Source organism: Carassius gibelio, chromosome B4, assembly GCF_023724105.1.
Source record: "Carassius gibelio isolate Cgi1373 ecotype wild population from Czech Republic chromosome B4, carGib1.2-hapl.c, whole genome shotgun sequence".
NCBI lineage: Eukaryota > Metazoa > Chordata > Actinopteri > Cypriniformes > Cyprinidae > Carassius > Carassius gibelio.
The window spans coordinates 18,552,675-18,570,602 of record NC_068399.1 but is presented as its reverse complement, the minus strand read 5'-3'; the positions used below and the strand labels follow the sequence as shown (position 1 = coordinate 18,570,602).

General features: G+C 37.0%; 1 protein-coding gene across 1 annotated transcript; it reads right to left on the bottom strand.

The window, feature by feature from the left end:
* Positions 1 to 447: 447 nt before the first annotated feature.
* Positions 448 to 17,692, bottom strand: nrf1 (nuclear respiratory factor 1). The gene is made up of 11 exons (XM_052554626.1): positions 17,535 to 17,692; positions 15,483 to 15,723; positions 15,147 to 15,261; positions 14,331 to 14,457; positions 14,098 to 14,241; positions 11,333 to 11,491; positions 10,823 to 11,023; positions 9,822 to 9,923; positions 9,518 to 9,675; positions 8,158 to 8,282; positions 448 to 1,899 (listed from the first exon to the last, which is right to left on the bottom strand). Exons 2-11 carry the CDS (start codon positions 15,694 to 15,696, stop codon positions 1,739 to 1,741), a joined length of 1,506 nt encoding a protein of 501 aa, XP_052410586.1. The 5' UTR covers positions 15,697 to 15,723; positions 17,535 to 17,692; the 3' UTR covers positions 448 to 1,738.
* Positions 17,693 to 17,928: the final 236 nt, after the last annotated feature.

Below are 17,928 nucleotides of genomic sequence, written 5' to 3'. Positions count from 1 at the left end.
GCGGATGTCACCATGTGGTTTTCTTTGGTAAAGAGGTCATGGAGTTTAGTGATAGGATTATTTAACTTGAGAAAAACAAGTGGGCGATGACTAGTAAACTTGACGTCTAAATGCACACAGATTACCAACTTTTATATTAATTTTGGGGATTTATTACACTATTGGTTGAGGAAGGTCCAATACAGTTTTAGTCCTGGATGCTGATTGGTCAATACATTGCAGCTTAGCTAAAATAAGCAATTTAGCAACTTGAACACAATTACGATGTGAAACACCTGTTGATTTCCCAAAATGTAACTTCTGGAATATAATGAACTATAATGGCACTGTGAATTTCCTTAATAAATTGTTCAAATATTTGATGATGTATTCTTACGTATCTGTATTCTAAAATAAAATGGCACTGTCTGTGTGATTATTTTTGTGTAATAATTTTCAAAGGCACACTTTTGAATAGTAGCCATTTTATTTCCAAGACTGGATAAAAAGGGGAAGATGAACTCCGCCAACGTCACCATCATTCATTCACCGGCAACATGGGAGAGTTCGGTTTCATCAAACCTTATATTTTACAAAATTTACATAAAAAGCATCTTGTATGAGGTTTTACAATTGTATAAAAATTCAATCCGACCAGGAGCAGAGACCTTGATGGGTTATGGGTGGAGGAGGTGCTTAACCATAACAAAACATCTATATTTGCATTGTAGAAACGATATGGGAGTTTGTGAGAGAAAGAAGAAGATATGAACTTATGATTCTTTAACTTTGCAATAAAATCAGAATGTGTCCTCTATCATACCTTTACCTCTTTCAATGTGTGATTTTGTGTGTTGTTCTAAAGATATGAGCGCACATCTAAACATTCAGAAAAATAAATAAAAAATAAATAACATTTTCATGACAGAATCAGTTATGCACAGTTCTGTTCATGTTCTGAAGTATAAAAGTTGACATTAATGGAGTGCTACATCTTCAGCCTCATCGTTGGTAAGTCGTCGACATTTATAGTTATCGATTAATAGTTTAATTCAGTGAAAGTCTATAGATGGCTCTGATCGACTGTGCTCAAATATCAATAACAATTCTGTACCGACAGGAAACAGTGGTCTCATTCAACATACCACATAATCATTCAAGGTCATAGCATTTTTTACATTGGGAGTTAATGTGAAATGCATACAAAGAATTCTACATTAAACAGACTGACAAAAAGCAAAAAAACATGCATGTCACCTCAGTAGTCAATGGTATCTAACACTAAAATCATAATGCAGTTCACACATATTAATAAAATGACTCAAATATGGCACAAGATGTTTTGCTATATCTATATATATTTATATGTATGTATGTGTGCATGTATGCATTCATGTCTGTATGCATGCATGCATGTATATGAAAACTAAGGAAATATCAAGAATGACCAACACAATGCTTGCATGGGAAGAAATTAAATTATACCAATTATTGAAGGTTGAAAACATGGTTGATTTCGTTATCCTCTGCAATACATTTATCAAACATCAGCTAAAAAAACGAAAAACAAATTTAACAACACTAGCAAAGAAAATATAGACAATGAACTGTGTACAATGTAAAAGAGAAAAACAAAAGAACTATCCAGCCCCCTGCAGACACGTGAACAGCTTCAAATCTTATTTTTACACTATATTCCAGCAGCTATTCACATAGACGCCGGACGTCCTGTCCCACACACCTGCAGGGGTAGAGTATGTCACTGTTCTAGGGTCACCACTTCCACCGCCTGTCCGTCAAGCGTCACCGTGTTGTCGATGCGCGTGGTTATGGGAGCCATGGCCACCTGAACGGGTCGATTTCCCTGGGCCAAACTGGTGACCACAGTCTGATACATGCTGACTGGAATCTGGACGAGACCTGGGATGAGACACAGACCTGTTACAGATGATTCAAGACCATTTCTGTTTTAACTGTGATGTCATCAGTGTAGGTGGAGGCCTAGCAGTTTGGGACGTTCGTAGTTGTTATTTGAGACAGCTGGAGGGAGGAGACTTTAGAAGTGCGGTCGGATGAGGCCGCAGAGCATGTGCGCAGTCCAGCGGCCTTGTAAGAGTTTGCGTGCAACGTGGATAGGGCCGGCCCCTAAAAAGGGGGCTGAGGGCAGGGCTACTGCATCACACTGCAATGCGGAACAATGGAGTAATTGAGGCGACCGCTCCCAGCTTCCGTTCTCCCTCTCTCTCAATCTATCTCTCTTTCCATGGCCAGCTGTGAGCGGAGCAGCCTGGATTACTGCTGCAGTCACATGGGGCGAGCGGGCGGGAGGGTGGCCAATCTCTCCGGACCGAAAACTTGTATGGGCAAAGCGGAAGGTCAGAACTAAATGTGACTAGTTGATGCATCCAGTAAGTTTTATGGTAACTGTAGGCCACTGTACTTGTGCATTACATGTTTCTGATAAGTGTGCCTAAAACTGTCTCATGATGACGCACAACCCTGTCCCAGCGTCTCAAGGAAAGGGCTCATATTTCAATCAAATTTGCCATATAGCCTGTCAGTTATGTTAACTTTTCAAGCTGACACAATTTGAACTAGCTAAATGTTGCTTGTAATCGCAGGTCCACACAAAAGCTGATCAGTTTTGACCTTAAATGTATCTTAAACAGGCATGAAGAAATGTTGATTTTGTCCTTATTGTCCCAGAATCCTTTCATGAATTCTTAAGGTAATTCTCACAAAATCGGTCAAGAAATATTAATCACAAAATACAAATTGGAATTATATGAAATATACAAATTAAATTTTTCAAGTTCTTGACAGTGACAATTAAGTTTCCTAATCATTGTCATAATTATAACTAATAAAAAAAATGCATATATTAATAATATAACAAACATGATTTAAAAACCGTAAATACTATTTATTTTATTTTTCTACATATTTTGCTATTTTTTATGTTTAAATGTGTATTTCTGGGTGTATATATACACGTGTGTGTCATTTTTGACAAAATAAAAAGTCTACCTAAAACTCATACATTTCTTTGTGAGATAAACCCTTTAAAACGTCAGAAAATCATTTTCCCCACATGGCATATGACTCAATCCAACTGCTCCGATTTCTGGTAATCACATTGTGTCTCAATAATTGACGGGGAGTTTGGAAGCATTGTTTTTTGAGTGAAGTGCTTACAAACCCTCAATCACTCTGACACTGAGGGTTTTTACCAGGCTTCGGAGCGAAAGAGGGGCACTGGCGCAGGAAACAGAAATCAGTCACGATTACCTCAGACCTGCCTCTTCAAAGCTGCATCCTCACTGCCATTTCACTGATTGAATAAGCTCAATAAACGCTGGCTGACCGTCAAGTGTCTGTTGTTGACTACGCTCTATCTCAAGCCTCCCAATGCTGAAGCGTAAATGAGGTTTAATTGCGTAGCTTAAGGTGAGGGCCTCATTTTGGCCAGAAGTAGCTCTCTGGGACTCACTGCTGGTTCAGAAGAGCAGTCAACATGCTCTGTTACATATAGGGGTGCTCCGATCAGGATTTTTGAGTCTGATCACCGAAAGCAGTATCTGCCGATCCGATCATCGATACCAATCTTTTCAAAGCCTTCTTTTTATCATGTAGAATTGTTTATGAGTGATGATCCAATCAAGATTTTTAGACATATCTTCATATTTATCTCACCTAAATGTCTGATCATGCACTGTATTTTTGTTTTTACAATCGTGTATTTGTTGCACGATTGCTTACACAGTTCAAGCCTGATTTTGTGAGCTGTATGTTTGCAGTGTGTATGTGGTCCATGTGTGGTACAGAGGCAGCACAGACTGTGCTTTCACACAGGAGTCTGCTCCTGATCCACGCCCGTTTACCACAAACACAACATTTATCCATTCTTCTGATTTTAAATCTAAATATTGTTACTTAAAATGTTTTTTCAACTTTGTGATTTTTTTTTACACAGTACAGTAATACAATCTTTCATCAATTATTCAATGCTTTTTACCTTTACTTTTAGATTTATATATTAAGTTGCTAAAGCAAAACATTTAACCTACTTTTCTTACATCACGCCAAACATTCTAAAAATCAGAATTTACCACTGAAAGAAACAGTCAGCTCTACTGCCTTTCTTTTGCATTTAAATCTTTATTACAAGCAATCCTGTGGTTCATAAAGAACTTTAAAATTATAGACATGTCTATCTAAAAGTGCTCTTTTAAAAAAAAAAAAACCTAGCCAAAAAAACCATAGCTTATGTGTAGGCTATGAAATACAGTAGACCTTAATTATATGCATATACGGTGTAATTACTATATTTTTGCATCAATGCATGTTCATAATTACCGCAAACAATATGCTGTTACTTTAATTCACGTGTGCAGTACAACAAAACTCGGTGCGGAAACTTTCTCTAAACTGCTGGAGACGCATCGCTTCGAAAAAAACTGCCAGATGGCAACCGTGCGTGCATTGTGAACGATTTATCCATTAACAAGAGCGCGGGAAAAATACGCACCACATACTCACTGCAAACGGAGTAATGTGAACCTGGCATCATTACAGCGATTCTAATTTCCAGTCCTCACACCCCCCAGCTCTGCATATTTTGCACGTTTCTCTGTTAACACACCTGATTCAGAGAACCAGCTCGTTAGAAGTGAGCTCCGTGCATTGACATGGTCCCTACACAGTGTTCATTGCTCCCTACTCCCTGAGCAGGGGAAATCTGTTGGAAGTTTACCTGACTTCGGAACATTCATTCACGGATTTGCGCAGCACAACGTCTTCAGACATGGATAGGTGTGACAGCATATACCTTGGTAAATAAATACGATTAAAATTCACGGCTGCATCCGAAAACTTAGCAAGCTGACTTGTTGCATCGCTGTCGTATCAGGCAATGACTTTGCAGGCAGCATTTTTGCATGAAGGCACCTCATGAAACTGATTTTGGACAGGCTACTGAGGCAGAGTAATGGTTCAAGTCAAGTCTGCTTTATTGTCAATTCTTCCACATGTACAGCACATACATACAGAGAATTGAAATTGCGTTGCTCTCAGACCCTTGGCGCATACAGATAACACTAACAGTAGAGCATAAAAATACAGACAGATACAGATTAAATATAAAATACAACTACACAAGTAAGGAAATAAAATCTACAGCAAAATATAGAGTGTTTGGTGATAATTAAGTGGATATTTAATTACTGCAATATTAATTCTAGCTAGAAATGACATCAAAAGTGGAAAACGTTGATCAAAAACGTACATTTAAACAAAAACTGACCACCGAGCTCAACTTTCAGGCGCCATCTTTATTTTTTTGCTTAGCGGTCACAGAATTGTACGCACAGGATTGTGGGATATTAAAGGCAGCGAAGGATACATCTATGCTGCCTTCAAAAATCAGCCAGATGAAGGCATCTCAGAAGACAGGAATGGAAGCTAGCATTGAATTCGGAAGTGTCTTGATGCCTTCCTACCTTGGAATGCGTCTTCCAAAGGCATCATTTTTCAGTTTTCGGATGCAGCCCACGTCTCACACGCTTCAATGCACTTTGAATAGAACAGATACGTTTGCTTCGAACTGGATTAATGGTGGGATATCCTGTGAGGTCCACTTCGCAGGGCACTTACGTTTGACTAGAACAAACGTCTGAAGCATAAGAGAAACATACAAAATGTGCAGGGGGGGCTGGGGGGTGGATTTAAGAACCGCTGCATTAATATGTGTGTGCGCTGCCAATGTGCATGAGCGTTGAATGGATTAAACATTTGCAAGAATTGAAAATAAAAAAATGCTATTTATAAATTTTTGTGATGATGCGACACTGCCTCGATAGTGCAAATGACAATTCATGTGTGCGTGCAGCTCGCTTTTATAGTGCAGTCGCGATGTGATTTGAAGCCATTTGCATTTTGAGAGAAAAAGAGGGCACGCTGTGATTCATTCATGCCGTTTGTGAAATTATGTCTCATAGATTACTCTATCAGTTAATTAATGAAGAAATAAGAATTGTACTTCACCTAAAGCATTATAATTATTTCACCCGCACCGGACAGAGACTGAGATGGTGCCGCTACATGTTGAGCCAAACTTCTCACAGCAGGTGTGTCATCAGCTTGAGATCAGTTTTATGAGATCTGCCTTTTTAGAGACCGCCGATCAATCATCCCAAATCGATTATCGGACGATTATTATCGGTGGCCGATCAATCAGAGCAACCCTAGTTACATATGTGGGAAACGGGACGTACTAGCATTCTCTGTACACAAGGTCAGTACAGTGTTATATAAAGTGATATCCGCTTATCAGGCAACTATTTTCCTTCATTCACATAAAAATTAAAAGGGGGAAAAAGAAATAAACCGAGACAGTGAGTCTACAACCCCTCTTCGAAGCAGTGGGACCCAATATGTTAGCTAAATCATTTTAATCATTGATCCAATAATATGAAATACTAAAGCAAATAAAATATCAAAACCACGGTCAAATATTTATACCAAGAGTGGGGAAAAGCCTGACACCAATGTCTTTAAATGTAGTTTTAATGCCTGCTAATCAGCTTTTATGTTTAAATACACTCCTTGCTCCTGTCTATTCTCTTAATGTCATATGAGCGTGTGTGTGTGTGTGTGTGTGTGTGTTTTACAGAGTGGGTTGACAGCTGGCTCTGTGATTAGACCATGCACTGATAATGGAGAGGATCAAAGCCCTTTAAGAGGGTTCCTGGGGGGTTAGGAGTGGGGCGAGGAGGGGCTTCTCTTTGGTCAATGGGGGCAATGGGGTAAGCTAGGACACTAGGTAAGATAGGTCACTGGGAAATGGCCATGTATGATTGGAGCAATCATTTTACCCATCAACATTAAATCAAAACGGACCCTGTTTACTATGTTGATACAAGTTCCTGGCCATACTGTTAATTATTTCATCTTAATAAATAAACAGATTAAGGATGCAACACACTGTTGATTATTTGTCATTATTGTGATGTAAAGTGTAAATGGACACAGTCGTAATAATTATAAAGTCAATATGAAAATATTACAACGTCAAATTTGTATCTAATAATTCTGACTTTTTCCCTCTTATGACTTAGTAACTGATCATTTCTACTAAAATCATACTTATTTTTGATAGTTTTGTCTTTTTCACATAATTTTGTTGTTTTATGCCATAATTATGACTTTTTAAATCTCATTTTCAACTCATGACTTTTTAATGTCGTAATTTTAATTTAACAAATGCATGATCCTTCTTTCTGTTAAATGCATGATTATAAAAATAAAATTAAAACAATTAGGATGCACCATATTGATTGATTGTTGTCAGTACATATTAAATATATATTGGCTGATATTGTAGGATTTTAATTGTCACATTTGAATCCATAATAAGTGGTCACTGTTAGTTCATGTTAGCTCAGGTTTATTAAATAACATTAACAGGTGCAGTTTTAAAAAATATATAGTAATGTTGAAATAAACATTAACACATGATTATTATTTTGAAATAAATTTTGCTCTTTTTTGGCCACTTGCTCTTTCTTTCCAATAATTCTCCATTTCCGCTGACATCGGAAATGTGGCATTACAGAAATACAATGGGTTGCAATACTTTAACTGGAAGAATGTTATACTCAGAAAACAAAAATGCATAGATATTCTAATTTCTTTCAACCAATTTTTCAATATATCATAGCTAAAAGGAAACGTGTTATGCGCCACTTCACCGAGCAGTAACGAATGCCTCCAGGAAACATTAGTGCTGCTATTCCACTGTAACATGGCTTCTAATGCATGTGTAAGCACTAGTACTAGAGGCTGCCGTGCATATGCAGAGCTCTTAGAGGTTGAAGCAAACCGAGGATTAGCAAGGAGTGTAGAGGCTGGAGTCTGTGACACAGGTCACACACGCACCATCTGTCCCACAAACACCCCAGGGCTTACAGTTAGACCTCCACAGACTTCCTCACGCTCTGACATACCTTACATGAGATGCATAGGGTGCCCTCACATAGCAAGACAACTGATGACCAAAGGGATGTTTCATCATATGTTTGCCCACCTTAAACTGTCCTGTTTAAGTTTCATCCATTGAGTGTGAAAGGAGACTAAAGAGGGTAAATGTGGCTGCTTGTGATATAGAGAGGAGGTTCGTACCACTGCCATCCGAAACGCCAGTTAAAGCTCCTACTGCAGCCGCTGTTTCTCCTGCTAACACAATTTGTCCTCCTCCCTGAAGAGTCGCTTCTGCTAACGTCGCCACTGCGTGAGCTGCTGCTTCACTGCAACACACACACACACATATATAAAATATTGAAATAATCTCACAATAACCCTGCATCAATAAAGATTTTCCATAACGCTTTATACAGGATTTAAGCAGGATTTGAAGTCAATTGATGTGGACTGGGGTGTACTGCCCCCTAGTGTAGGAAGTCAATCAAAGGGCACCATTAAATCAAATAAACACTCCCCCATACAAGTCCATTTCTGTCACTTAAGAAAAAAAATCATGCTTTGGTATAAAGTCATTATCATTTAAACTGTCTAATTCATAATTAAGAGAGAAAAATCTGAAATCATCCCAAAATGGACCCATGTTATAGTAAAGCATGTTGTAATTTAGACTTTTCTAATTTGTAATTATGAAATGTTAAGTTGAATTTGACATACTAAATCATAATTGACATAAAAAGCTGAAATCGATAAGTCATCAAATCAAAAATCAAAAGTTTTTTTCAAAATTGAATTGTAATTATTAGATAAAAAGTTGAAATGATATAAAAATGGCATGAAGTCTAAATAAAGCACCCAGTCAAAATAACAATAAAAAAGTCCTTTATAAAATGTCTAAATTATACTTTTTTTTTTGTTTTTGTTTTTTGATTTGTCCTCATTTTGAATCATCTCAGTAAAACCTGATCATTTTGAATAAATTCACACTTTTGACTTTGAACATCAATTTTAATCATTACTTTGACTTCCCATAATTTTGTCTCATCTCAATGATTTTTAAACACTCATTATGACTTGGCATCTTAGTACTTTTAATGTCATAACTTTAGTTTAACAAAGTAATTTTTTCTTGCATGATGTAAATGAGTTTCTATACTAAACAGAGTATAAAGGCAGTCTTATTGTGACTTCCTTTGAGATAATGATAAAAAATAAAGCTATTAACAGTGCTTTGGGGCTTTAGTAGAGGAAAAGAACACTTTTTTGGTTCCGTTTATCGATGTCCTGACTATGCTCAGCAGACTGATGGTGGATTTACTGCTTTAATGAAGGCCGCTGAGCAGAAAACAATGCCTCCTAAGCCTAATTGTTGTGGGAATGGAGTATGAACCAATTGTTCCTGCTGTGCTGTATTTCTGGGCTGCTGCTGCTGCTACCTGCTTGTGATAAACAGGAGACCAGGCTCAGGTAACAAGACCCTGGAGACCTAAACCTGAATCTAGGTGCTGCTGTGGTTCAGAATTTCCTATCTCTCAACTTAACCGCTACTTCCCATGAGTACCTGTTGAGTGCCATAGTAACAGTTGTCCCTGGCTGCATCTCGTGCGAGGCAGCTACCGCAGCTTCGGCTAAGGAGGCCACCGCCTGCGTGGCTTCTGACGGTTGCGTGGTCTGGATGGTCATCTCGCCTCCCTGTAGTGTGGCCCAATTCTGTACCTCCTTAGAGATACAGAAATAAAAAAAGGTTTGAAGAAAGAGATATATCCTAAAAGCACAGTATGTGTGTAAGGACATGACAGAAGAAGCTGGAGATGCAAACTCATGGAATATTCAGATATGAAGGTGTGTGTGTGTGTTGATGTTACCTCTCCATCTGTCACTGTGGAGTAATTCACCTGGGCCACCGTCACCGTGCCGGGCAATTCTGACGCATCTGCCAGTGTTGCTACCGTGGCTCCAGTTCCAACCTGACAATAATATGATAATATGTTAGAATACTGCTGTAATACTATTTAAATACTGTAATGTGACCATTAGTGATTTTACTTCCCCCCCCCATTTTATATATATGTTTTATTTACTTTTCTAAATTATATAATTATATTAGAAGCATAACAGAAATTAACTTTTCGGGTTTGGGTTTTTAAAGAAGTCTCTTATGCTCAAAGGATTGTTTTGTGTTGTACTTTAAATCCCAAAAAGATAGAAAAATAGTTAAAACATTGTCAAATTAAATTATTATTATTTATTTATTTTTATAATCAGTTTTACAATTATTTTATTATTACAATATATTACAACTTTTCTATATTACTATTATTTATATGTTCTTTATTCTGTGATAGCAAAGCTGAATTTTCATCATCCATTACTCTAGTCTTCAGTGTCACATGATGCTTCAGAAATCTTTGTAATATGCTGATTTGGTGCTCAAAAAACATGTATTATTATTATTATTATTATCATCATCAATATTGGAAACAGTTTTGTAGCATAATACTTTTGTGGAAACCATTTTTTTTTTTTCAGGATTGCTTGTGGTATAAAAAAATCAAAAGAACAACATTTATTTAAACAGATTTTTTTGTAACATTGTAAAAGACTTGACTTTGATGAAAATTAATGATTTTTTTTTTGCATTTTCTTTAAAAAAAAAATAATAATAATTTAGACAAATTATACAAGATACAAGTGTTAAAGAAGTAAAAAGTAAATCTATGTTATTGTTGACCTGAATATGACTTATTCTCTATTTTAAAATATTTTGGTCTCGGCCTTATCTAAATGAAGTCCTCCAGTGGAGCTAGTTTATATCATAGTGAAAAACAAGCGTGTAGTTGTTCCCACAGCTGGGACCTGGGCTCACCTGTATGAGCGAGACGGTTCCATCAGGATTACTGATCGTCTGCACTACGGTCTGTGACGGCACCAGGTGTGCGATGCTGTGAGTGGTTGTTGTGGCAACTTGTGTGGTGATCTGGTCCTCAAAGGCGTAGAGCAGGTCCTCTCTCCCATGCTGCTTATAGCAGTTTTTAACGATAGTCCTCAGGGCTTGCGTCCATGACACCTGTTTCCAACGGAAGTAAGCCCTCGATAGGTCAAGATGATGCAAGCTTTAGCTCATTCGTTTCAATTGAGATGTCATTTTATGGAAAGCTGACAAAACAAGTGTGGCTGATTCAATAACTTGTTTGCGTCATCACGCAAGACATTTTTCGTACAATAAAAGTTTTAGTGTAATGTTTATGGTGTACTATAAAAATCAGTGCATATACAATAAAATCACAAATAAAACCAAATTTCTTCAAAATGACAGAAAATATGTTCCATATATAATCTTTCACAACTCAGTTGTGATAAGAGCACCCAACACTACCCTCTGTTTCTGCTCTTCTGTTCGGACATCACTGCGTACGTTGGCCCAGGGAATGTCCTCTGGCCACCAGATGGGCTTGCAGCTCTCTTTCCCCCAGCCAGGCTTCCCACGGCCTGTGGAATACTTTAGCATTTCTGGAATGAACGCTCGGAGTTGGGCCTGCAAAGCAACAAAAGGGCGCACATAATCACTGTGGGAGTTTAATACTGGGAGTGGCAGAGCGAAGCATGGCCTCTGGAAAAATCAAATCTGTGTGAAATAGAGTTTGGAAACAGCAAGCCATTGATTTTCCTCTTCCTTCAGCAGCTGAGTGCAGACAGTCTGTCCACACATATAGCTTGCGAAAAGCTAAAAGTAGACTATTAGGTTTCCATTTAAAGACTAATCTATGGGTAAGGCTCCAGTGCACACTGACTGCAGGAGATTGAGAGGATGGAACATACACCACTGAACTACAGATTATGTAGAGAGAGGCAGGAAAATACTTTTAGGGTTGGTACACTACCATTCAAATTTTGAGATTAGCAAGATTTCTTTTTCTTTTTTTGTAAAGAAATTAAGTTATTCAGCAGATGCATTAAAATTGAGCAAAAGCGACTGTATAGACGTTTACAAATGTTACAAAATATTTTCATTCAAATTAATGCAGTTTTTTTTCAATCTCCTATTTATCTAAGAATGTTTTCAACATTGAAAATAAGAAATGTTTCTTCAACAACAAATCAGAATAATTTCTGAAGGATCATGTGACACTGAAGACTGGAGAAAGGGCTACTGAAAATCCAGCTTCGCCATCACAGGAATAAACTACATTTTAAAACATATTAGATCATAATTAAACCATAATTAAAGTTCACAGCATTATTTTTTTTACATTATTTTTTAAGAATTAAATGTAGCCATGCTTAACTTTTCAAAAACATTACAAAACCATCCCCAAACTTTTATTATAACAGTATTTTAAAATCCCCCCCCCACCCCGGTTCTAGATTGCACTAATTTCAATGATGTCTGAAACTTGTATGGCAAGCACTTCCTGTGTCTATTTGCCTCCTTATGATGAATGGCTTATTGTATTCCTCAATTTAAATCGCATTGGATAAAAGCGTCTGCAAAATTAACAAATTTAAAAAAATAAATAAAATAAAAATAGTCTAATCAATAATCAATCACAAATCAGCTAATGGATGCAAAAACTTTAAAATAACAAATTCTTTACAAGGATGCCAACTTGCTTATGCAATTTAATTCCGTAAAAGTCATACTCTTAAAAAAAATAAGGTATTAACTTGACAATAAAGGAGCTTATTAAGTCCATTGCCGTTTTTAAAATCCACACTGAGTAGTAAGGAGAAGTCCATTAGCCCAGTGACAGCTCCATCCTGAGGGTGAAGCTGGAGTTTACCCCAGCGTCCTCAGTGCCCTTGGTAATTCCATAGGCAGGCCAGGGATTGTACTGCACAGCACTCTTGTAGCAACGTCTGTTCACCTCGACATCACAGGCTAAATTTGGCTCGGGAGGAATAAATCGGTTCCCAAAAGAGCTTCTCCCTCACTCCCTCCCTCCCTCTCTCTCACTGTCACAAACACACTTGCTGTAAGCCTGACATTGGACGGTGACAGACGACAACATTGTGAAGACCTAGTGAAGAAGGACTTCAGACAAAGAGCTAAAAACGCAGTTCAATAATACATAAATATATGCTTCATAATATATTTTAAATACAATAGAAACAATTATTTAATAATAATAATAATAATAATAATAATAAAAAACCATCTAAATACACATTGTATGAAAATAAATCATGATCATTCAAATTAAATTTAGGCATATCTAGAAAAAAGTATATAAACAATTATATACACACATATAAATACATACTACATATGCATATATATATGCATATATATATATGTATATATATATATATATATATGTATATATATATATATATATATATATATATATATATATATGAATACATATATATATATATATATATATATATATATATATTATATATATATATATATATATATATATATATATATATATAGTGTATACAGACTTAAAAAAATTTTATCTGTAATAAAATAATACATGCTTCTTAATGCATTTCAAATATAATTAAAAAATTTTTTATTGCAAATAAAAGCCAAAAATAAATCCTGCTTAAACCTGAATCATCTGAACATAGATACGGATGTTAAGTACACTGTTTAAAGTCATGTAACAGATTGTCCACAGCGGCGTCATGACTTGTAGGCTCTTCCTTGTGTTTGTGCAGATGGACTAATTACGTGGCGAAGGAATTAAGAGGAATCTCACGCCCCAAACACATAGATCAGCCGCCCATTCCCTCCCCCAGCTCTGCTTTAAATCCACTTGGGAGCCAATCAGAAACCTCTGTGCTCGGCCACGATGTGCCGGATAATTACTCGCGCACACAAGCCTCACCTGATGATCCCTGCACAGACCTGCCTCCAACTGCCACAAGCCAAGCAAGGTGTGTCTGTCCTGAGGGACACTAGCTCTCAGCAGTCCGGGGTAATGAGTAAGGGGCGAGCTGGTAAATGTAGAGGTTATGTGGTCTTATATATCAGGCTTCAAGTAACCTGTGCTAAAGCCCTTTAGTGGATGAAGTGAGACTTATTCTCATTTTAACTGCTGCCCCATGAGCCTAGAAAATGTAACATTTGCATGTCAAAGCCGAAACCTCAATAACTTGCATTCCTAGCTCATAGTGCCACCTGCTGCCCACCTGTGTCATCTTGTCCACAGATACTGGTATGCCGTCAATAGTCAGAGGAGGCAGTTCAGAGGTGAGTTCTCCACCGCCAGGGGGTGCATGTTCAGCCAGAGCGTTTTCCAAATCCTCCAGAATCATGCTCTTGTATTTTCTCACCTGAACACAAGACATGCCAAAACAGGGATGAAATCTGAAACAAACAGTTCAAATGGTATGAAGGCAAGAAACACAGTAGATATACTCACCACATTCTCTAATGGTGCCGCTCCAAATACTCTAAACACAGGGTTCGGTTTAGAGGGAGAGATGCACAACACGATAGCCTGTTGGCCAACTCGTGTTGTGTACTCGTCCAGAGTTGCTCTCAGCTTCCTGCAGACACATAGTAAGGGAAAGGGTTGTCGTTGTGAACTATTACATAAGTGTAATTGGAATTGACATTATTGGAGAAAATTCAGAACTCGTTTTTTACTACTACTAAATACTAAAATTACTAAAACTCAAATAAAAACAAATAGAAAATAGCTCAAACATATATTTTTTTAAATAATATGAAAATAAAGGCAGATGACTAAAATAAAAAATCTGAACTATAATTTAAATAAAAACTTAACTACAAATTGAAAACAATGAACGCTAAATCAAAATATGAATGAATAAATACTATACAGTACATAAAAATTTAAAAATGAAAGCACTGAAAGAGCATATATATATATATATATATATACTTATTTATATTTAACTTTTATTTTAATAAAGTTGAATGAAAATACTTAACCTTAAATAAAAAAATATTTTAAAATAAGAAATACAATGAGAAAAGCAAAAATTAAAAGGAAAACTAAAAATATACAAATAAAATATTAATGTAATAAAATATTAATAAATACTATAATAGTGTATTAAAAACAACAACATAAACGAAACTGGTAACAGTACATTTTGAATCCATCTATTTGGATATGTATCCAAATATACATAAAGTTATTTTACTTTATGTTGTAAAATGACTCATATTCGATTACAATACAATGAACAATATTGAAAATACAGTTCACCTAAGTAAACGAGTCTGTTGTCTTTTACGGATTGAAGGGTTCGATTCAAAGATGTGCGGTCGCTTTCGTTTCTTCCCTGTTGCCACAGCTGCGGCTGCTGCCATGCCAACAGGCCCTGAAAAAGAATTAGTGGAATTAAATAAATTGTTTTCAGACATTCTATATCATTCAGAATATGCATGCATCCATGGGAATACACAAACTTCCCTGAGCTTTACAACTGTTGCAACTACAATCTTGTGCAATGAAGCAGCTGACAATTTATGGTTTAAGTGCGCCATCTAGTGGTTAAAGTGATAACCACAAGTCAGAATACAACAATGAGCACAAACCTACCTGCAGCAGCCAGATGTGCGGTCACCTCATCTGTTCCAGTTGAGTTAAGTATATCAGAGTCATCGTAAATATCATCATCAGGCGAGGACGGCGAATCTTCATCAGCGCTCAGCATGCCATGCTCTGTGTACGTGGCCACGTGCACCTGCTGACTGACGGCGTGGGCCTCAATAGTGGTCATGTGCTCCGTCTGATGCACCGTGTGGTCTTCCATCACCCGATACAGTTTCTCTCAAACACACTTAGACACAAACAAACAATTCATTAGCACACAGATTCCTCAAGCAACTGCATCATTCAGATTCACAGATGAGGTGAGTGTCATGTACCTGTTATTTTGAGGGTGAGGAAGTGCTCAAATACATGCATTTTAATTTGCATTTAAAATGCATAAAAAATATATGAGGAAGCACATGTTCTGATATTGTCTTTTAATGACCAAATCACCTTTTACTAGTAGTACATATGATGCATCTGCGTAACAAGGCATTATATTAATACAGTCTTGGCAGACAAGCTTTTATATAAAACAGCATGACAAAACATTTAATTTAACACTGAATGTGATCTCAATGTCAAAAAGTGGCATTAAATAAGCCAAAAATGTTTCAGCAGCAGCTATTTACACTGTGTGTAAATGTATATGATATTTACCCCAAGTTTACATTTACTGTGAAGGGAAAAAGAGCCTGTTCCTTTCTATTCATCATTTCTAATAATCACTTAAATCACATAAAGCATTGCATCTATTATCGTTGCTTTAAACATCACTCCATTAGGGGGCACTAACCATCAGATATAATCAACAATTTGCTCTTAAAATGAATATTTATTTTACAACATAATTTTTTTTAACGAGGTTTAGCTGGTGGTAAGTCTATAAATCTAACTGCTCTCGGTATTTATCCAAAATAATATGGGTATAATAAAAATTGATAACAGCATATACATTAGCTGTACATAATTTTTTGGCAATATGCAATCGTGTGAAAATACAACACTATTCATTTTCAGCAAGAGTTTAAAGCTGTATCAGTGACAAACTAAATGACACAGATCAAAAATCTTTTTACGTTATGTTTTTGTTTTATTGAATAACAATGACACTGTAATTACAATGGATATTTTAAAAATATGAAACAAAAATAAAAACGTAGGTGTGTGTGAATAATGTAGGATGACGTGGGTGCACACAGATAAATAAAGCAGCTCGCGCAGCTACAGTATCATTCTGTTCAGTTCAACAGCCTGACAGTCTGAGGCTCTTGAAGGAAAACACTAACGTTACATTAGATTTGACCAAGTCAACAAAAACATTCACAAACACGAAAAAAAGACATTTCAACCACCACAGGTAGTCATTAATAAAGGTAGGTTTGAATCTCCGAAATAACTAAATCGATATATACTAGTTAAGTCCAGCATCAATAACAAACACATAAATGGCGGTTATTTTCAAACTGTGAATAATAACGTTAACGTTACGTGTAAAGATAGCGGGCAGTATGTTAGAGAAATATTAAACACTAAATGAACGCAATTTAAACTGTTATTTTAAACACATTCTGTTAAAGTAAACATCAATTCAAGCTACAAAACATCTGAAATAATCTGTTACGTTAGATCAAATTTAGCCGGGCACCGCTGTCGACTCGACATTTAAAGATTTAAAAAGTCGAGTGATCGATAACACTGCACTGCTAATATGATATTAAACAAACATTCAAATTTGATCAAGGATATCAAAAACACAAGTCACCAAGCCTTGAAACACCATTTAGCATCTGAACAAAACAGTAGCGATTCGACTGCACATCTAAATTCGCTAACGTTAGGCCAAAGGCCTGCGACAGCGCCATGATTCTTTTTGCTGCTATTTGAGCGGGGTGAATAATAATTGCCATCGTGTCAAAATTGCTCGATATCATCCCGAGTTCAGTGTCGCATCTTCGCGATCTGCGTCTGAGTGCGTGAAACACAAACGCTGCCGGGTTGTTTGGTGCGGCTGCGCCGGGGCTGAAATGTCTGGAGATTGCGCGGTAGGGCACTAACCTCAGAGCGGCTGCGCTACTTCGGGCCTGCGCTGTGCGGCGGAGCTGCGATCACCAGCTGTAATGGAGGACAAAGAACGAGCAGCAAAGCGCGCGCGCCCTGGCCTCGGCGCGGCCCCGAGCGGTGCGCGCGGAACAAACCCCGCCCCTCCTCTCAATCTACACACACCGAAGCCTGGTCGGTTGCATAAACTGTTTAGACAAGTCTTAGAAAGTTAGTCATCATTTTTTTCCTTCTTCTTCTTCAAGACTGGTCATAACCATAGGTCATAACTTTTTAAAATTAAGTTATGAAAAGGTAGATTGGTCTCATTTGTATAGGAAACGTAAGACGTAGAAACGTAGCTGTTCAAACTTGTTAGTTTTTTTTTTTTCCTCAGGTGCTTACATTTTCA